General features: G+C 37.2%; 1 protein-coding gene across 12 annotated transcripts; it reads left to right on the forward strand.

Annotated features, from left to right (window-relative positions):
• The first annotated feature begins 2,092 nt into the window (after window positions 1–2,092).
• On the forward strand, window positions 2,093–21,927 carry gad1.2.L (glutamate decarboxylase 1 (brain, 67kDa), gene 2 L homeolog). Of its 12 annotated transcripts, none has more exons than XM_041566253.1 (17): window positions 2,096–2,250; window positions 3,867–4,012; window positions 6,185–6,337; window positions 8,224–8,272; window positions 10,160–10,402; window positions 12,889–12,979; window positions 13,376–13,488; window positions 14,225–14,340; window positions 14,793–14,872; window positions 15,819–15,873; window positions 16,367–16,483; window positions 16,734–16,798; window positions 16,887–16,965; window positions 17,547–17,696; window positions 18,106–18,213; window positions 19,062–19,151; window positions 21,224–21,927. In XM_041566253.1, exons 3-17 carry the CDS (start codon window positions 6,296–6,298, stop codon window positions 21,395–21,397), a joined length of 1,572 nt encoding a protein of 523 aa, XP_041422187.1. In that variant the 5' UTR covers window positions 2,096–2,250; window positions 3,867–4,012; window positions 6,185–6,295; the 3' UTR covers window positions 21,398–21,927. The 12 variants fall into 12 exon arrangements, with proteins under 12 accessions (XP_041422184.1, XP_018123201.1, XP_041422187.1 ...); XM_041566252.1 differs by having other exon boundaries at window positions 3,867–3,959; XM_041566251.1 differs by having other exon boundaries at window positions 3,867–3,933.
• The last annotated feature ends 503 nt before the right edge of the window (window positions 21,928–22,430 follow it).

Consider the following 22,430-nt stretch of genomic DNA (forward strand, 5'->3'; position numbering starts at 1 on the left):
CGGGTTCAATACCCTTTATCAAGTGAATTCACTTGATAAAGGGTATTGAACCCGAAACATGTTGTGTTTACCACTGCCTGGGATAAAAAGTTGTTTGCAGTAATACTGCTGGAATTCCTCTTCCTTCTCCTATACTTGGATCATTTGCAGCAGTTGCAGCACAGAGCAACTATTAAGGAATTGGACGCATACCATTTGGAAAAGCTGTGCTAACCACCATCCCCCTCTTCTATTTGGACCCCTAAGTGTACTGTATGCACTGCTACACTCCCGCTTTCTGTGTTCAGCTTTCCAAACGAGCACTTAAGCTAAGCTAAGTGCAGTTAAGATAATGTGCCTAAATATACATTTTATCGGATTTTCTAATATTTTGCACTTCCTGAAGTAGTAGAAATATATTTGCCCCTTTATTGCAGGTCTCTAATCCTAAAATTAAATTATTTCCCTTTAAAATATTGCTCCCTTCTCTACGGCTATGTACAGTTCTTGTTCTTCCCACAAGTGCTGGCAGCTCTACTCCAAACAGTGCAGATTCTTAGTAGCTACAGCACGGGTGTACTATAGACTGAATTATTCACTGTAACTGATCTTACTGCCATCTAGCTGGGATAATTCCAAAGCCTGACTTGTCTCCGATATGGCTGCAATGAAGGCAAGTACAGGCTAGCCTGGTGTTTTCTTACTCACCAGGTTTTATTATAAAAACTGATGACAATACATGAATCATTGTGTGGGCAAGTTTGTCCTCATGTGTGATATAACCTTTCCATGCCCATGACTATTTTAATCCTTGCTGAGTACTAACAGGCTAGTCAGAGGGGCTCATTTACTAACATGGGACAAATGGTTCAATAAACCACAGCAGCCAATCAACATCCATTTAAATTGACCTGCAACATGAAGAATGACAAAAGCTCCTGGATTGGTTAAAGGGGTTGTTCACCTTTGAGCTAACTTTTAGCATGATTCAGAGAGAGATATTCCAAGACAATTTGCAATTGGTTTTCCTTTTTGATTTGTGTTTTTTTTTTAGGTATTTATTCTTGTATTTAGCAGCTTTTCAGATTGCTATTTCAACAATCAGATTGCTAGGGTACACATTTTCCTAGTAATCATGCACTGATTTGAATATGAGAAGGCCTGAATAGAAAGATCAGTAATAAAAAGTAGCAATAAAATAAATTAGTAGCTTTACAGAGCATTTGTTTTTTTAGACGGGGTCAGTGACCCCCATTTGAAAGCTGTAAAAATACTTAAAAAAACTATAAAAAAATAATGAAGACCAATTGAAAAGTTGCTTAGAATTTGCCATTCTATAAAATACAAAAAGTTAACCACCCCATTAAACTGGGTGATTGTTCCAAGACATATTTGCCAACTATACAAAAAAGAAAGGTTGTGGGTGCACACCTGAGGCCAATTTCAAAAAATCTAATTCCCTGTCTCAATGATTCAAGTAAAAATGCTAGTGCATATAGTTTTGAAACAGGGTTTTTTAGTTACAAAGTTATGATCATAAAATTGATAAGCCACCATACCACGTCAAGGTAAACCCCATACGGTGGTCCCTAACTTGTTTACCTTTAATCATAGTAAAATAGGTATCTTACCTCTCTTCTTAATAGCATTACTTCATGTGAACAACTCCTATGCCTTGGTTTTAAACTGTGTGCTAAATCCTCCCCCGCCAACTGCTATGCGGCTTTTAAATGGGAGAGACTGCCTTCAGGCTAGATCCTCCCATGCCGCTAGCATTTTCGGCTTTTAAGGGAGAGTGATTGCACAAACCAAAGCAAATAATTAAAGGGACAATAGGACCACCAAATATCTAAAAGGGTGGGTATGAGGGTGCAACAAACCACATGGAGCTTAGCCATAGCTCCCAGCAATTACAAATACAAAAAAGAAAGGTTGTGGGTGCACACCTGAGGCCAATTTCAAAAAATCTAATTCCCTGTCTCAATGATTCAAGTAAAAATGCTAGTGCATATAGTTTTGAAACAGGGTTTTTTAGTTACAAAGTTATGATCATAAAATTGATAAGCTTATCAATTTTATGATCATAACTTTGTAACTAAAAGTATCCATCCACTCCCTGCCAGAACAATTGGTATGACCACACCCACAGCCAGGGACTCCAAATAGGGCTGCAATGCTGCTCATTCACAAGCTGTTTGTACAGAAGGTGAGAGGAATCTCCTGTTAGTGGGACATCAGTGGTGGATTTCTCTACAGTTTCCAGTGTCATACGTAAGTGTAACAATTGCATACTTTGTTTATCTCTAAGGCTGTTTATAGGCAAAGTCAGTCTGCTACACTGAAAATGAAGAGTCTGTGTGCTTACCATAGTCCAAAATCCAATATATACCAATATTCCGTTTTAAAAAGGTGTATATCAAAGAGGCAATGTTTTTATTTTAAACTAATATATTGATATTTAAAAATACTCTTATTATAGCTAATTTGATCTACCACCTGCAAATGTGACCAAAGTGCAAAGCAGATGTGTTGGTAATAGAGAGTTTTTTCCCAAGGCAGTTAACTGCTGCTGCACAGGTAAATTCATTATTTGGGAACTTAAATATATGGAAATTGGATTAACACCGAACAATTTTTAAAAAAATATGAGTGTGTACACTTCATCTTCAATGTTGAGTTATTTACTTTTTTTGTTCAGCAGCTCTCAAGTTTTGAAATATTGGCAGATATCTGGTTGGTAGGATCTAAGTTACCCTAACAACCATGCAGTGGTTTGAGAGGCTGAAATAGGAATATAAAAAGGTATTTAAAATAACAAAAACACTATAGCTTCACAGAGCAATAGTTTTGGGCTGCTGGAGTCTGTGACCGCCATGTGACCAAGGGAAATAAGAAAAAGGCAAATAATTAAAGTATAAGAAATAAAAGACCAATTGAAAATTTGCAAAGAATCGGCCATTCTATAACATGGTAGAAGTTAAATTAAAGGTGAACCACCCCTTCAACTAAATGTCCTGTCTGTGCAGCTCCCATAAATTGAATAGTAAGCTAGTCATAAACAATAACCACTGGGCACCAAATGGTTGGCTATGAATGGGTAGTTATGAATAAAGTGACTTGAATAACTTGTTTAATCCTTTATAAAAAAAAAAAAAAAAAAGGGGGGGTGTATAAAATTGTCTTGTTCACATGGCAATGGTGTGCTAAGGGTTAATGTGTTAAAATTGCTTCATACCTACTACTACTATGTGAAAATGTAAGATTGTTTTAGTTTTATTATACACATCTGACAAAGGAGTCTTCCTTGCGTTGAGCTAATAAATGGAATATGCTTTTGTTTGTAGTATACACCCAACAATGGGGTCCTCACTGACACTTAAAAATGAAATGGGCCTTCATTTGTAGGTTGTCTTTGCTATACACCCAAAAAAAGCCTAGTTCATTTTAAAAGCTCAATGCAAGTTTCAGTGAAGACTCCTTTTTTCTTTTTTTTTTTTTTTTTTTTTTTTTTTTTTTTTTGGTGTTTATAGCAAAACAAGTCACAAACAAAGATTAGCTCAATGCAATGAAAGCCCTGCAAGTTTCAGTGAAGAACCACTTTGTTGGGTGTGTATATATAGCAAAATAAGCCACAAAGGGGTCCTCACTGAAACTTGCATGGTTTTCCTTGCATTGAGATAAAAGATGGGAGTGGGCCATTGGTGTGTGTGTGTGTATGTAGCAAAACAAGCAACAACCAAAGGCCATCTATTGACTCGATTAGAGGAAAACTAATCAAAGCAAGTTTCTGGGAAACCCCCATAAGTGTATAAAGCAAAACAAGCTAAAATGTTTGGTTTTTCCCTACATTTAAACTAATTAACTTGAGCTTTGTCTGACTTTTTTAGACATTCTGCATGCTTTAGTATTCCTTGTACTACGGTGGACTTGAGCTTGGAGAGGCTTTTGGACTTGGTGAGCACCAGTACTTCACAACCTATGTGAGCAGTGTCGGCAATAAATTACAATTTTAAGTCTTGTGGAATTTGGCAATGTATGCATTTCTGTACAATGGCAAACAAAATTTAAAATTCCATCAATGTATGATTGCGGACTTCCTATATCACTGCATATAAATGGCTAGTTCAAGCACTGATCAGTTACTGTGACTTTTGTATTGAAGCCTATGGGGTGGGGGCTACTTCTGGCACTATAAGCAATGTATTTTGTAATGGGCCCCATAATGTGGCACTTGAAAGTGAACTATGCAAATCAGGACAGTGCTTGTACAACCACATCTTAAACTTCTCTGGCTTAGTTTGAGAAACTGGTAGTTGCTTTTCCTTAATGTCCAGCAAATCACTTTTTTTTTTTTTTTTTAAATTTTCACACCATTTATGTTGTGTGGACAGTTTGTATATGCTGTCTTCAGCTCTTGTAGTCTGTTTAGTATATCAGCACTTAAGTTTGTGGGTGTATTTTGGCAGTTTAAGTGATAGCCTTTTAAATATTTCTGTACATATCCATTAACGGCTATCCCTAAATCCTGCTTTGTAAATATCAGTTCTTGTATACATCTTTATTATAATGTGAATTTTAATTTAGTTGAATGTGTTGTAGAAAGTGCTTTATTAGATGCCACTAAAATCTTTGCTTCCCAGTACCACCTCTATGTGAACACATAGGGGCAAATGCACTAAGATCCAAAGTTGCGACTGCTTCGTCGCACTTTGCCAGGCATATTTTCTCCTGCGCTTTGCAAATTCACTAAAAATGCGAATTTGCGCTCAGGGAGGCGAATGGTAGCGAAGTTACGCTAGCGTTAATTCGTCAAGCAAAACGAATTTACGATATCGATGCCTCATTTGAATACGGCGCCAAGTTAAAGTACAAAATGAACGTATATGTAGCAGCAAATGCATTACACTACACAAGCCTGGGAAAGCTTCATAAAATAAGTTATTTTGCCCTATACATGTGCCAGATCTTAGGGGAAGGAGGGTGCCCCCAAAAAAATGTATGATTGTTTTTCAGCCTATCACCCTTGGGGGGGGAAAAAAAGGAAGACACAGCGTTTTTTGGGACTTAGAAAAAATTTCAACTATTTTGGGAAATTTTTAACTTTTTTTTTTTTTTTTAAACTCCTATCTACTCTATTGCACTTCGCCTGCTGTAACCCGGCGAAGTAAACTCTGGCGAAGGAGGTCATATTCAGAAAAAGACTAATGTTGGTAAATTTGCATATTTTTGCCCCGTTCGCCAGAGTGCAACTTCGCCAGCGTTAGGGTGCGAATTTGCGCTAGGCTATCATCATCGCTGGCGAATTTTCGCCAGGGTGACTGACTTTGGTGACTTCGCCCTTTAGTGAATTTTCCCCATAGTGTTTATCTATGTATTATATTTATTGCAGATTTCTTTAATCAGAAATTTTAGAGATCGGGCACCATGATTTACTGTATACAATGCTTATTGGTCTTTGTAGACTGTATATACTGCATATTTTGCATGCTGCTTAACGGGACTGTCCTGAAACATGCAGATTACTAATACAAGGTAACACATGTGAGTGTTATGGTAACATGAGAGTGTGTGCATATGATCTGCCCTGTTAAACAGACCAAAGCATCTTGGAGCCCTAAAAGGAAAGGTAGTGTTACTGAAAACACAAATAGGGCATATTTTATTCATCCCTTTGTTTTAATATTTCCAGTAATAATGCCAAAAGCATACATTGTGACCATTTTAGAGGTGTTTATGGAGCATGGAATATGGCAGTAAACAAAATACTTTTTTTTTTTTTTCGATTTATTAGGAATATTAGTTTTGCCAAGTCCTCCATGGTGTCTTCACAATGTTGGATGTGAAATTCTTCTCAGAAAATGACTACATTTAGATAATTAGTGCATACATTGTCAGTTTGGCAGTTTTGCATAAAATCGGTCATGTCTATATACACAGTTGAAATTCGTTGTTAATGTTCTAATGCAATGTGCATCCGCACTGTTTCAGCAAAATGTGAATGAAGCTTGCATAGAATCTGCCTTCTTGCCAAATGGCCCATTGTAGTGCTGAGTGTTCTGGTCTTCCTACTGTCACACCTTTCAGCTAGGGTCAAACTATTCTGATCTATGATGAAGATTCTTTGTTTTTTGAATGACCAATATGATGGCATAGCCACAAAACTGCTTGGTTCATGCTAAATTTATTTATTTTTCCCTTTCAACAGACAAAATGGAAAATGTTAGTACACACATGGATGAAGGAAAAAGTCCGTCCAAGATGCTACATGAAAAACACATTTGTCAAGAGTCTACCAGTGAAGATAGGCTAAAGAGCAATGAAAAATATATTTCTAATTTCTCAAACTTTTATTCCTCAGGTAAACTTCATTATATTGTGAACCATTACCTCTTATATTAGTTGGCATTTTGTCTCTGTCTTAACTACAGAAGAAGCAGACCTTGCAGGGGCCCAGGAATAAGAGGGAGGGTTAATGGATTATATATATTTTAGTGTGTAAAACTGGATATTTTTTTTGGGGGGGGGGGCTAAAATTATTTTTCTGTGGAGCACAGTAACAGGCTGCTGTTGTGTCTAATCAAATCATAACTTAAATATCTGCTTGTGCAAAATAGACTGTAGCCTACTTCAAAAACCCCTTTTTTGGTTTATGGGGTATTTTAATTACTGTACTGCTTTACTATGTGTTAAGCCAAATGAAGCAGTTTCCAAAGAAACAAATGTGTGGCCTCTTCAGTTGCAATGCACACAATCTAAATCTCCACCTACTAAGGGCCATTTGCCCCACCTTTTTTAACCCCAAATGCAATAAGTTTACCAGGAGTATATGCATGTTTGCAAAATTTGAGCCTGATGCTTCTTGCCAAATGTTGCAACAAACTGCATCATCATGTGTACATTCCAGTTTGACATGAATACAATTAAGTGTACAGTTCAGCAGGCTGAGGGAATACGGAAATCTGGAAATACTGCCTGCTCAAGGCAAGTAATTCCAAGGTTGCCATTGTAGTGTACTCTGCACTGTAGAGCAGTACATGCATAAATGATCCATTACTCAAAGCTTTGAATTATAATCTTCCATAGACGTCGGATAATTAAAAGCTTAAGATACCCCTTTTCTCTGTAACAGTGCCTTTTGTACTTGATCCCAACTAAGCCTTATTGGAGGCAAAGCAAGCCGTTTTTTTTAGTATACTTAAGGTCTGGAGCTCCAAATTACAGAAAGATCCCTCATCCAGAAAACACCAGGTTCTGAGCAGTCTGGAAAATGGGTCACTTACCTGTACAAGAAACCAATCTCTTCAGTGCAAGTATTGAAGAGCAACTATAGTAAACACCTTCATAAATGAGATTTATTTGAATGCTATGTAAGCTTATTTTTGCACCCACTGTTTTGTACATGAGCCTTTTAGCCTTAATTCAGAATGATTGCAGGTCCCAAAAAACAACTGATTTGCATATTTACTAAAATGAATAAAAACATGAGCATCTTTAACAAACTTCATGTCAATCTTCATTCCAACACTGCATATGCAATATAAAGTTAGGCCCATAAATCTTTGGTTGGCACGCACTCCGGTAAAAACTTATTTCTTTATTGCACAAACATATATCCTAACGCGTTTCGTGTGTTGCCACACGTAATCATAGGCATGCCTATGATTACGTGTGGCAACACACGAAACGCGTTAGGATATATGTTTGTGCAATAAAGAAATAAGTTTTTACCGCTACCTGGAGTCCTGTGGAGTGCGTGCCAAGCAGTTGTCTTTTTACTTTGATGTCTCCCCCATGCTGAGGGTTCGGGGCGCAGCACCCGGACCACCGAACAGGAGCGGTGAGTGACCCACAGTTTTACCACATTGGAATATTTTAAGCGGAGGGCCCGGGGCAAGTGCACCCGAGCCAATTTGAAACAGCGGTGAGCGCATTTGCATTGAATGATATAATATACCGCTACATAGAAAGAGTTTCCAACTTGTGAAATTAAAGTGTGGCGGGTGGTTTGAGCGCTTCTGCCTTTCTTCTCTAAAACCATAAATCTTTGGGACAGGTAACTTTTTTTTTTTTTTTTTTTTCTTCTTCTAATTTTGTTTCAGTACATTACCACAATGAAGTTTAAATTTAAACCACTTGGATGCAGTTAAACTGCAGACTTTCAGCTTTTATTCAGTGGGTTGAAGAAAAAGATTGCATAAAAATGAGGAACTAAAGTCTTGTATTGACACAATCACTTCATTTCAGGTGCTCACAAGTAACTGGAGCATTGACTCAAAGGCTATTTCACAAGCAGGTGAGGGCAATTCCTTTTATGTCATTATCACTTAAGTAGATAAAAGCCCTGGAGTTGATTTGAGGAGGGGGGGGGGTGCTGGTATGTGGAAGATTTTACTGTGAACAGACAACATGGTGTCAAAGGAGCTCTCCATGCAGGTGAAACTAGCCATCCTTAAGCTGAAAAAACCCACCCAAGAAATTGCTGCAATATTAGGAGTGGCAAAACCTACAGGTACATCCTGAGAGAGAAAAAGCACTGGTGAACTCTGCAACACAAAAACCTGGACATCCACGGAAGACAACAGTGGTGGATGATCGCAGAATAATTTCAACAGTAAAGAAAAACCCCTTCACAACAGCCAAACAAGTTAACACCACTCTTCAGGAGGTAGCCATATTGATATCCAAGTCTACCATAAAGAGAAGACTTCATTAAAGTAAATACAGAGAGTGCACTGCAAGGTACAAGCCACTCCTAAGCATCAAGAATAGAAAGGTTAGATCGGACTTTGCTTAAAAACACCTATAAAGCCAGCACAGTTGAAACCAAGATCAACCTGTACCAGAATGATGGCAAAAAAAGTATGGAGAAAGTGTGGAACAGCTCATGATCCAAAGCATACCACATCATCTGTAAAACATGGCAGAGGCAGTGTGATGGCTTGGGCGTGCATGGCTGCCGGTGGCAGTGGGACACTAGTGTTTATCCATGATATGACACAGGACAGAAGCAGCCGAATGAATTCTGAGGTGTTCAGAGACATACTGTCTGCTCAAATCCAGCTAAATAAAGTCAAATTGATTGGGAGGCGTTGCATAATACAGATGGACAATGACCCAAAACATACAGCAAAGCAACCCAGGAGTTTATTAAAGCAAAGAAGTGGCATATTCTTGAATGGCCACGTCTGTCACCTGATCTGAACCCAATTGTGCATGCATTTCATTTGTTGAAGACTAAACTTCGGACAGAAAGGCCCACACAAACAAACAGCAACTGAAAGCTGCTGCAGTAAAGGCCTGGCAGAGCATTAAAAAGGAGGAAACCCAGAATCTGGTGATGTCCATGAGTTCAAGACTTCAGGCTGTCATTGCCAGCAAAGAGTTTTCAACCAAGTATTAGAAACTAACATTTTATTCAGATTTTTTTTTTATTTGTTGAATTGCTTTTGAGCCACTGAAATGAAGTGATTGTGTTAAGAAAAGGTTTTAAGTTACTCACATTTTTATGCAATCTTTTTGTTCAACCCACAATTAAAGCTGAAAGTCAGTTCAACTGCATCTTTAAAATTCATTGTGGTAATGTACAGAACCAAAATTAGAAAAGTTGTCTGTCCAAAGATTTATGGGCCTAACTGTGATATTAATGAAATATCCTATGTGTATCAGTAGTGAGCAATATATTTAAACATTGCCAGGGTTGCAACTCTGCATCGCTAATTAGTTTTGACATCCTGAATTTTTTTTTTTTTTTTACAATATTCCCTTCCACTCCATAAAATCAACATTAATTTGTCTTCTAACAGCCTTAAGATAAACGTAACCAGTTGTGTTAATTAGTAGTACCAATGGCTGATTTATGTAGCATAAGATTATATAACATAATGAGATATTAATGTGACTGCTTCTCCTTAATTGCCTCTAATAGCAGGATCTTCCCTATACCAAACCCTTCCTCACAAGCATCAGGGCTATTTTTGTCATATTTGGCTTCATGGAATATAATAGCCTGCAAATTTAGTGTTATCAGAATGGAAAAAACCCAGTCATTGACTGAATCAAGCTTTCAGCAATCAGTCTTCTATAAAAGGAGAGGGAAAAGGCATGCTTAAAAAAAAAAAAAAAAAAAAAAATTGGATGTTTTAATTAGATTATATAATGATATATTCATGTTTATTTACAGACCTGCTCCCTGCAAGAAATGGAGAAAAGTGTACAGAACAATTTTTAGCTGAAATCTTGCAAATTCTCTTCAATCATATTAAGAAGACCTATGACGGCAAAAGCAAAGTTCTTGACTTTCATCATCCACACCAGCTACTAGAAGGACTGGAAGGCTTTAATTTGGAATTATTTGACCAGCCAGAGCCTTTAGAACAAATTCTTGTTGATTGTAGTGGTACTCTAAAATATAGCATAAAAACAGGTAAGTTGTGGCATAACTTGAACATAGTATATAAATGACTCCCATTATGCTCATAAAAATTTTCACAATTTGACATTGAAAATTCTTAGGGACAATCACAGGGTGACAAAATGGCAAACATTGAATGAATACACTGGTTTTATGAACAGACCTCTGAACCAATTTATGCTATGCAAATAATAATTCAGGTAGTTCCTTGAGTTTTTGCTAGTAGACCTAGACTAAAAGGATGCATGCTTCCATGACAAGTTTGTATCATTTTCCATTGTAGGCAAACTTGTGCAATTCACTTGCCAACCCTTTGGCCTCAATCTCTCCCAGAACTTCTTCAAAAGTCCTGGTGACTATTATAGCCATCCTAAGAGAACCGGGAATCCCAAGGTACCATTATCTGGATGACCTTTTGTTGGTAGCCCACACAGGAGGAAGCTCATGGGGACAAGTTCATTTGCAGACTAAAATAATTTAGCTGGATCACAAACTGGCAGAGTTGCCTAACTCCCCAATACAAACCCTGGTGTTCCTAGGAGCACAATTCCAAAGAGCTTGGTCTCCTGGCCGAAAAAAAAAAAGATACAGTTGAGCTGGTTTCTATCCAGTCTATTTCAAGGATGTAAGTCCTTTATCCTTGATGGCTTGGAAGTTCAGAGGAAATCATCCTGACCTTGGCTTCCACATCAGCTCAGTACTAGAGTGGAATTGTTTTGCTTTGGAAAAGAATACAGAACTTCTAAATCCTGATTTCTAATTTGCTTGTCCAGTTCCTATTTTCAAGATTCCAGAAATATAGTAATAGCACTCTTTAAGGTCAAGTTTCAGCGTTATCGGCTTTGACATGGAAACCTTGGACAGAGCACTCGCTTGTCAATGCTTTGAAGAGTTTGTCTGTTTATAAAGCCAAGTGTTCCTCGCTGGTGTCATGAAGGCTTTAATGGCTGCTCCATTTGAGCCTTTGGCTAACATGTCCAATTGGCACTCTATGCTAAATATACTATATTTTGTGGCAAGTAAGCTTATCGAGTTGGGGAAATATGTACACTCTCTGCTAAGGAGCCACATACTGTGGTGGTCGAGGATAGTCATTAGAGACCAGTTTTTTTTTTTTTGGATTTCTACCTAAAGTATCTTCACAATTACTTTTGAGATCTTGCAGTTGTTTTTGTGCAGATCCCGATGAGGATCTGGCATACTCTGGCTCTAGTCTGGGCTGTTTCCCATTACCTGGAGTGTACTAAAAGTTAAAAGGCGATAAACCCCTTTTTTTTTTTGCAAGGGCAAATCTTACTCCTACCCCCCCTCTTGTTCATTACTATTACAATTTTTGGGGGGGGGGTCAGACCTCGCAACTATGTAGCAGGAATTTTATAGGACACATTCTTGATTGTTCTTTATCTTGGGGTCCCTGGAGTTGACTAATTTAGTCTAGTAATTTTCTGTTCCTAAAGCTGCTATAGGATCTTAACTCCTCCTGAAAAAGTACAAACATTGCTCAAGCTATTGCAGTATAAACACCAGAATAAAATCCTAGCTGCAAAGAATTTCCACCACCCAGAAAGTGCTTCACTACAAATCGGGAGGGGGAAAAAATAGCTCATTCATATCCATACATGCATTTTATTTATAAAACCACATTCATTAGCAGTGCATACAAAAATTACTTAATTGGAAAACGTGTAATACTATGGCTTCATGTGCAGAACCTAAAGTATCTAGACATTCAATTAAGGCATAGCTACAATTAACTTGCCAATTGCCGGGAAACACCACTGTTCTCTGAGGAAGTGTGTGAACACGAAACGCGTCAGACCTCAGACGCTTTTTAGCCTAATGTTCAAATAAAATTTATCTTTTTAACAAGCAACTGCGGTGTTGGTGACTATTGAATGTGGTCTGGAGTGCGCTGCCATACATCAATAATCGTAACTTGGCGTTTATTTCTTGGCGACGGACTTGGGGCGGCTGCACCCAGGTCACAGCAGAAATCCGGTAAGCTAAATACTAAATTGAAGATTGGGGCTATCGCAGTTGGGGACGATTTTTCTCTTTCTCCCCCCTTCCTTAAGCGAGAGGCTCGGGGCAATTGGCACCTGAGCCAGTTTAACTTAATGGTGAGAAAAATTTGAAGTTAACAAACAGTATCGAATAAGCCTATACCGGATTTCACAACTCTCTGTATGAGTGTGAAATAAATTAATTATCACTGTTCTCTACATACACTTTCTTACTGCTCCTCACATATACAACCCTTATCCAACTCCACTTCCCCCAACCTGAAGAAAATATATATTGTAGTGGTAACACTGGTAGTGCAAAATTTCCTTTGTGCCATAATCTATTCTGATGCATAGATGTCTCTGGATATGGACAAGAATGTGTATAAAGGCAGAACTGGCAGGTTAGAGTTATGCAATTTTCCAGTGTATAGTGGCATTTGTAGACATGTAATATATAGATATATGTATATATAATTTTTTTTTTCTTGTAAGGACATCCACGTTACTTCAATCAACTTTCCAGTGGCCTTGATATAATTGGACTAGCTGGTGAATGGCTGACTGCAACTGCTAACACAAACATGTATGTATATAAAATTATTTTAAGTTCTTGTGTATGAAGACTTTATACCACTGCTTTTAGAGTTATTGTAATACTCTTTGGCATAGTTTGCAAAATGCTTCTCTCGAAATTTAGATTGGCTGCTTGTAATAGATACTGAACTTTGGATAGGATCTTGTAGACAAAAGCAGCCCCCTCCCCCATAAGATATATTGTATCTGTCGAATATCTTTACCGCCCAACTCTTGCATGAAAACAGAATTTAAAGAGAAACATACAGAAATGGTACTGAATGTTTAATAATATTTAGAATCTTCATGTCAGCATGCTGAAGCTTATATTACATTTTTTGCAAGACTGGTTATATATAGGTATAAATTCCACACTATTCCATTTTAACATGGGTTTGTTTTAAAGGTTTACATATGAAATTGCACCAGTGTTTATAGCCATGGAGGAGATTGTGCTGAAAAAAATGCAAGAGATAATTGGATGGGGAGAAAATGAAGCAGATGGCATATTCTCTCCCGGTAAGCAAAAATATTAACCAGCCTATTTAAACTAGATCCAATATAATGTATACTTAAAGGGATTCTGTCATGGGGGGAAGAACATTTTACAAAATGCATCAGTTAATGGCACCACTAACCGCATTCAGACACAAAAAATGATCCACCTAGTGGTAGCTATGAGAACAGCACTCCATAGTAAAAATCCAAGTTGGCTAACCCATGCCACGACTCCTTCAGTTATTATCAGGGGTGCTTCGCCAATGAGTTGAGTATCGCCTCAGGTGGCAGCGCCCCACTATATACCAGGGGCAGCAAAAATGCTGCTCCTGATACTTTAAGAGCAAATTTCCAGGGGAGGGGGGACAGCAGCAACTGCTGCTGCCTCAGGCGGCGGAGGGGCCAGGATCGCCCATGGTTACTACAGTTCCATTGTGACGTGTTGGGTTATTTCTTAAAGTACAAGAACAAAGAAAATGTAATTAGTAATGCCATAATCATGACAGAATCCCTGTGACTGTCTGTAAGCATGCTGCCTCTAGTATAAAAATCCTTGGCCTCATCATTCTCGAGGGACCATGCATAGAACTGTACTTTGCCCTGTGTATGTGTTTTACTTTTGATATAGTTCTGTATTACACTGTGTAGATTTTAGAAAATAACTTGTTAATATAAGAGAACCTAGATTGTTGCATGTTCTTGTACATTGGATGTATGTCTACTATATTTTGAGTAATTTCCCCTATTCACCCTATAGGTGGAACAATCTCCAATCTTTACAGCCTTCAAGCAGCTCGTTACAAATATTTCCCTTTAGTAAAAACAAAGGGAATGGCAGCACTTCCACAGATTGCGGTCTTTACATCAGAACAGGTAGGTAAACTATTAATGTGTGCTGTGTCCTTAAGCATATATACTTTTTTAAAAAAATAAAAAAAATAATTGGATGTCCTTTTCTCTGTAATACAACAGTAGCTTGTACTTGCCAATAGTATGAGCGAAGCGTTTTAAGAATATTAGATTCTTAACCTATGGGTCTCCATATTTAGCACAGGATTTAATTATCTCTACAGTGGAAATATATCGGCAAGTTACAATGGAAAATAACCGTTCAACAAAGTCCTATAGCTTTGCTTCCCCCCCATCACTAAGTTAATTCTGACTAAATTTTCCTGGGGGGGGGGGAAGTTTCCATTAGGGGAATGGGGAACAATTTGAATGTTATCAATATTTTACTTTATCACGGACGATGCAATGTGATGAGGTTGTTTTACAACAATTACAGCCACACTGTTTATGATATTCTAATTCTTTTCTTATTGCAGAGTCACTACTCTTTTCGAAAAGCAGCCTCAGTTCTTGGTATTGGAACAGACAATGTCATTGCAGTAAAGTGTGATGAAAGGTAGGTTTCCTCAAAACTGTGTTACTATAATGTATACGGTGTTTATTTGCAGGATTGCCCCAAGTGAGGTAAAACATTTGTTTAAAAGGTGAATTGATGCCTAAAGTGGTGGGTTACTGGCAGGCTGTGTATAGATACAGTACCCACTGAGCACCTGTGAGAAATGCAGTGAGTTTTTTTTTTTTTTTTTAGCACAGAATGGATTACATGTTTGTATGGGAACATCAGTGATATTTATCTCCAGTTTTAGTACACTGGGGATAAAAGCCCTTAGTCGGTTAACTATGGATCCTTTGTACTTGTGGCACATGGAGCACTTTACAGTTGCCCAAAACTGCCTGGATCTTATGACCCCGCAGTTCTGTTCCCTTGTTGACAATGTACAATCCTTGCATCAGGATAAGGAGCAGTAGGAGTGGTTGGCATTAATTTTCATTGTGTAACATTAAGGTTGAAGACACAGCTGCTACTAATAACTCTACTTGTCACAGCTACAAAATAAATAATAATTGGCTTTGCTAAGCTTTTGATTTTAGCAGAGGCAATTCTCAGTATTCTCTATGGCAGAGTATTTTGTAACCAGCATGTAGTACAAAAAGTAGCAGCTACAATATGCGAAAGAAAATACCCTGCCATAGACCACACTTAGAATTCCCTCTGCTAAAATAAAAAAACACATGTAGTGTCTTGGCAAAGCCAATTATTTGTCTTCACCCTAATACTGTCTATACTCCAAAAACTTACAGGCAGATAGATTAACTGGCAACTGATTGAAGGTGCAATAGTGTGGTGACAGGCACTTTAGATTGTAAGCTCAACTGAGGCAGGGACTGATGTTATGGTACACTGTAAAGCTCTGCAGAATGTTTATGCTATGTAAATAATTTAAAGTGTAAAATCCAATGATTGTTTTGATAGTGACCTTTGTTTCATTCTAAACAAACAGGGGTAAAATGATTCCATCTGATTTGGAAGATAAAATTCAGAAAGCTGAAAGACAAGTAAGTTTAACGTTTATGTTCAGGGGTAATATATAAAAGTGCATTCTTTGCTATCTTAATTAGTTAAAAGACTGAAAGTATCCTGTTGTGCGCATGCAATATTTATTCCATGTATATTCTCTAACAAGACCTGCTATATTGCTCTTGTAGAAGGGACTCATTTGATAAGATGTGGGTCACTTTAAGCTAAGCTTTTATGTTACTAGAATGTTATTTGAAGCAAGACGTGTATTTATTTCTTATCGCTACTGAGATTTTTATCATACTTTAATTTTGGAAATGCAATAGTGCCTAAATGTAATAGATGGCCCATTTGTCAGCTGTAATAAAGAGCCTTAATGCTATCCTATGAGATTTTGCTAAATGAATTATTCAGTTGTCACTGTACATGGCTTAAATGCATAATGAGTGGCTGATAAAGTGAGAGATGACCTGTTCTGGTTTATTTTAATGCTTAATTGGGCTAGTTTAACATATCTAACTTTATTTACAGGGACAACATCCGTTTTATGTCAGTGCCACAGCTGGGACAACGGTGTTTGGTGCATTTGATCCCCTCGTCAGTATTGCTGATATTTGTAAAAGATATGGACTCTGGATGCATGTTGATGTAAGGCATATCCCCCCCCCCCCTGGCCTTCTGTATATTGTTGGAGATGGTGGATGACATCACCATTCATTGTGTATTCACCCACGAAAGGAGCACTTATTTAATTTAATTTTTTTTTTATATAGCCATAACAGATGTGTACTTATATATATATATATATATATATTTTTTTTTTTTTAAATGTAATATCTCTTAACTGAAACATCTCATCCAAAGTGTTTACAGGCTTTTTGTTTCCTTGCTCTTTCAGGCAGCTTGGGGTGGTGGATTACTGTTGTCTAAAAAGCATCGCCATAAACTGAATGGAATTGAAAGGTACTGCAGCATAACTTCTTCATCTATTCCAAATAGTGGACATTAACTTGGTTTAACTTAAATAATTATGGATTTTGTTTTTATGTAGAGCTAATTCTGTCACTTGGAATCCTCACAAAATTATGGGAGTCCCACTGCAATGCTCTGCAATACTTATTTGGCAAAAGGTAAATGTCAGTGACTTTTATGAAAGACTTGGGGCCAAGAATACAAGGTGCCTTGTTATATCTTTAAGTTTGTTCATTTAAATAATTTTCTATGCATATCGCCATGTTTCTAAAATGTACTAGTGCTCTGTCTATGTTGCAATAAGTTGTTTCCTGTTGGGTCTAGATTCTTTTATTTTTTTTATATCAAGGCATAAGTGCTTAAGCAAACTAAGCAGTTCACAAACACAATTACCCATATTAATCTTTCAGTAAATTTGAACAAGTAACTTTCAAATATATTTGTTATAAGATTTGACTTTTGTTGGACAATGATGATCGACTACAAATCACCTTGTGAAATCTGTTCCAGTCAAACTGATTTCTGCATTTACCAAATGTCTTTAGAACCAGGCCACATACAGTTGGCTTATTGAAATATATATTTTTTTTGCTCTTAAATGTAAATGACGTTTTGTATAAAGTCATAATTGCATACAACATGGTTAGGTTGAGGTGAAAAAAGACAAGTCTCTAAGGTTCAACCCCTCCAAATGAAACTCAGTGCACAAACATACAACCAATCTGTTTTTACTTAATAGGGTCTTCTGCAGTCATGTAACGAGCAATGTGCAGATTATCTTTTTCAAATGGACAAGCATTATGATACATCCTATGACACTGGAGACAAGACAATCCAGTGTGGCCGCCATGTGGATGTGTTTAAATTCTGGCTAATGTGGAAGGCAAAGGTAATGGATTAGTAAATGTGGAATAGAATTTACTTTTATAGAATATTTTTTTTTTTTTTAGTAAAGTAAGGGTGGGTGTTTTTAATAGCTTAAGTATCAGGCTTCTGTTTGAATAAAAACTTTATATTGGTCTCTTCACTTATTGGAATGCACACTGCAGCCAGCAAATATGTATGGCTATTTAATATTTTTTGCTGCTGACTAACTAGTATACCATGTCAACCCATACAACTGATTGACATGTCAGTAGTTTGAGGCCTATGGGTATCAATGGAGAATCTATAGGAAATGTTCAATTGAAAAAGAAACTAGTATATTAGTTTTTGGTAACATTTATTTTAGTTCAGTGCTGTTTGAGCCTGTGGTTTTTATGGAAATGTCTAATTTTAGAACTTTTTTTTATCTTTAGGGTACCTGTGGCTTTGAGCTCCAAATAAACAAAATCCTTGAACTTGCAGAATACTTGTATAACAAGCTCAAATCGAAACCAAACTTTGAACTTGTCTTTCATGATAAGGTAAGTTGCCAGTAAATACAAATAAGGTTAATCCTCAGTAGATGGTTTAGGCTGTAGTATGGAGATCAAATGGCACATAAATACTCTTGTATGTGCTTCAGGAAAGCATTCCTTAAAATATGGCTGCAATCAGTTTGCATGAAGCTGAAAGCTCTAAAGCTTAAATGTTTTGCCAGATACAGTTACGTCTTTCACCTACTTTCATTTCCAGTTAGTAAAATAGGAGTCTCTATAGTAGTGTTATGATACAAATGCATTCTTTCATGAAAATCTGGCAGTAAGACATTGAGCAAAAAAATATTTCTTGCTAAAGACTTACAAAAAGGAAACCTGTAAATGTAGGTTGGTTAATAACTGCTTTGAGTGCTTTACAGTTAATAAGATGCCTAGTGGTGTACGGATATCTAGTGGTGTAATGAGAAGTTACTTGGTTTCATAAAGTCCTTGGGCTATGACATTTATGCTAGCTTCTAGTAACTAAATGCTTCTTGGGGCAGTAGCAGGACATGGGTGAGGCTGACTGGCTGTAACAAGAAGGTAACAAAGAAATGCTGTGTGTTTTATTACACAGACTACAATTGGTTGACAGCTCGGGGAAACTGATAATTTAAAAAAACATTTTTTTTTAGCCAATTTAGTTGTGCAAGACTAAATTCCTATAGTTGTTGCACAGTTTAAACTTTTCCTACTTTTACCTGGGTGCAAAAATAAGTTTCCTCTCATCCCCCCCCCCCCTCCTTTAGCATAACTTTTATAATGCAACAAAATTGTCCATCCTACTACTTCAGGATCTGTACTTAACTGTCATACATGGTCAATGTAAATATTTCTTTCATCTTTCTCTAAAGCCCGAGTGCACAAATGTCTGCTTCTGGTATATTCCACCTAGTCTGGAACATGCACCAAGAGATGAGGAATGGAACGCAAAACTGCATAAGGTAAAACTATGAATTCCTGTGTGTGCTTAATGAGACGATCTAAATAACTGCTAACATCTTTACACTGCTTACCAATTTGGCTTTTGTCAGGTTTAGAACCAAAACACTTCTGCCAAACACACTGAAGGTTTCAGGGGCACCACCCCTTGGTTGTACAAAAAGTAGTTAATCACTATAACCACCAACACATTAATTACATATAACTGTATAACCCATATTTCTTCCCATGCAATGGAAAAATCAGTTATAAAAACCATAGTGACCATTTACAAAAAATGAAAAACCTCATGCACCACTGCTAGACTTTACATTTATAAATTAACTTAATTTAAGGGGACTGCACCCAACATTTTGTATAATACAGTAATATTCTGAGACAATATTTTTTTTTTTTTTAAGCTTTTGGTTTGGTAGCTCTGTAAGCTTCTGAAATACATCTGGTTACTATGGTCCTATTCTCAGACAGTGGTTTGACAAAAAGCCCAAGTATAGGATTGGGAAGGGGGACAGATTAGAAAAGTAGTAAAACAAAGTAGCCTCACAGAGCAATGGATTTGTCTGCCAGGGTCACAGATGCCCATTTGAATGCTGGAAAGAGGTAGATTAATGCAAATAAATCAAACTAATCAATGCAGCCAAATTGCTAGCAATAAGTTGTTCTATAACATAATTGTATATCTATATATCTCATACTTGGTGGCATAACTAGTCACTGGCAGATATACACTGGGACCCCCTCCTTACAAATCACACACCAGCATTCTGCCAGCTCACCCTGCTATTACGGAGTCCTCTGACCAGGGTGTGTTCATACCACCAGTGGTTGCGCTATTGTTTAAAGGAGAACCACTCCTTTTAACTCTCTAGGGACTTGGCTCTGTAATACCTAAATCCGCAAACGCACTTTTTTATTTTTTTATTTTCTTCACTATCTAGTAAATTACCGTATCTCAAATTACTTTGTAATGATTCAAAGCCATGTCTGCCAAGAATGGTTTTAATCCTTCTTGATGCTTTACTTTACCTAGACCATGATTCCTAAAACTATTGTGTGCTAATGTAATCCTTGCTTTGATATCTGACAAACACAAATAAGGCCACATGGGCACTTAATGCAATATATTACCCCTCTGCTGTTACCTGTGTTGATACCCTCTAATAGGTATTATATGGATGTATTGCTCAATCACTGGAAATGAGAGCTTACATCTATCTCAAACCAATTTTTGGACATCTTTCCTTGTAGGGAGTCCTCCCCCTCCCTCCATAGTAACCTGTTGCGTCTCTTCATTAGCATTTTGCCCTATATTTACTTCTAAATTTTTTTTTTTCTCTAACTTCCCATTGTATCATGTAACAGTGACTAGTATAATTAACTTCATGCGAAGTAAAACTTTTCCGCTTTGATCCCTTAATCATCATCCTGTGCCTTTATTAAACTTGCCTCTTCCAAAAATATTACCAATATTCTTATCTTCCTCCTGAAGAAATTATTTGGACTCAAACTGGCTTTTAGGAAAAACCTTAACAGACCAAGTGGATGAATAGTTTGACATAATCTGACTGGGCTTTCAAAACAACAAGTTTTCAAATTTGGCATCCTGTAATTTCACTGCCACACCTAACGTAACTATGTGATCATAACAGTGTATGTGATCACTGTGCTACAACTCCTCTACAACCTCGGCTGAGCAATTGGTTCTTCAGCAAAATCTAGAGTGCCACAAGAATGTGTCCCTGAGCTTTAAGATGGTTCCATATATTGTGATTCGTTCTATCAAAAATAGCTCTTCCATATCTGCTACCATTGCTGATTTTTATATATGATTACAAATCTGATTGGGCATTTTAATCTTTATTAAAAAAAACATCTAGAGTGTGGCAGTGTAGTGAGCCATTAAATAGGCATTTTTAACATATTTGACGGAATACTACAGGCACATTGTTAATCTTCTGTTACAGCCTTGCATACATCTTCTGAAGGAAAGTTCTGGTTTAATTTTTTCATTCTTCACATCAAAACTGCAGTCTTCATACTTTGCAGAAGCCAACATTTTCATTTTTCTTTATAGGTTGCTCCACAGATTAAAGCCCGTATGATGGAAGAAGGTACAGTTATGGTCGGTTACCAGCCTCAAGGAGACAAACCTAACTTTTTCAGGATGGTTATTTCAAATCCAGCTTCTAAAAAATCTGATATTGATTTCCTTCTTGAAGAAATGGAAAGATTAGGAAAAGACTTGTAGCACGTGTATTTTACAAATTTTTATTTAAATTTATTTTAAGATGCTTTTATTAGTTGGAAGAACCGACTCTTAATTTTAGTCCTTGGTTGAATCTCAACAGCTCTACATTTTTAAAATGGGGAAAATTTCCTTGTATATTGGATTACCTTTTTAACAGCTGACAATGTTGTTGTTGCTTCTTGTTACAACACACAACTTTGCATCTTCCACAAAACTTAACAATAGATTGAATCTTCTTTTACAACTCAATTTGTTTTTAAAATAGGTTACAACTCTGTGGTTTTAGCTACAGTATATAGGTTAATTGTATGTTATGTCATCTTGGCTATATAACCGAAGACTTCAATATGAAACAAATTGAGGTATATGGGAACAGCTGTACAGGCAAATGTCCAATAAATAGTGAGTGTATGTGTGCATACTGGACTGGTAATCATCTATTTGAATCTAAAACCACAATCCTGCTAAAATTTGTATACATTTAGATTTTTAGTTTTCCTTGAAAAGCTTAATAAATGATTTTATCTGTATTTTGTGTTTTATTGCAATAGACAATACCAGATGATAACCTAAAACAAATATCCTACAATACTAGCTTCCATGCTGGTTTAACAACTCTGAATCATTTGCTTTCCTCTAGCTGGTTGCCTAAAGCTGGCCATAGACTCAAAGATCCGCTCGTTTGGCGACATCGCCAAACGAGCGGATCTTTCTCCAATATGCCACTAACGGCATGGCTATATCGGGGGGGGGGGGGGGTAACTCAAAGATCGGAATTACAATACGCCAGTGGGCTCCGTTACGGATCAAACCTTCCCGATCGATATTGTGGCCAGATATCGATCGGGAAGACATGTCAAGCCCCCATACACGGGCAGATAAGCTGTCAAATTGGTAGTTTCACAACCTCCTATGGTCTCAATTGACCTTTAGTGCAGATAGCCTATTACACTTCACCATGTGTGTTTGATTAAAGTGGGTACTTATAGACGTTCAGATTAATTTGTGCATATCAGAATTTGTAGAGTGTAAC

Source organism: Xenopus laevis, chromosome 6L (assembly GCF_017654675.1).
Source record: "Xenopus laevis strain J_2021 chromosome 6L, Xenopus_laevis_v10.1, whole genome shotgun sequence".
NCBI classification, from domain to species: domain Eukaryota; kingdom Metazoa; phylum Chordata; class Amphibia; order Anura; family Pipidae; genus Xenopus; species Xenopus laevis.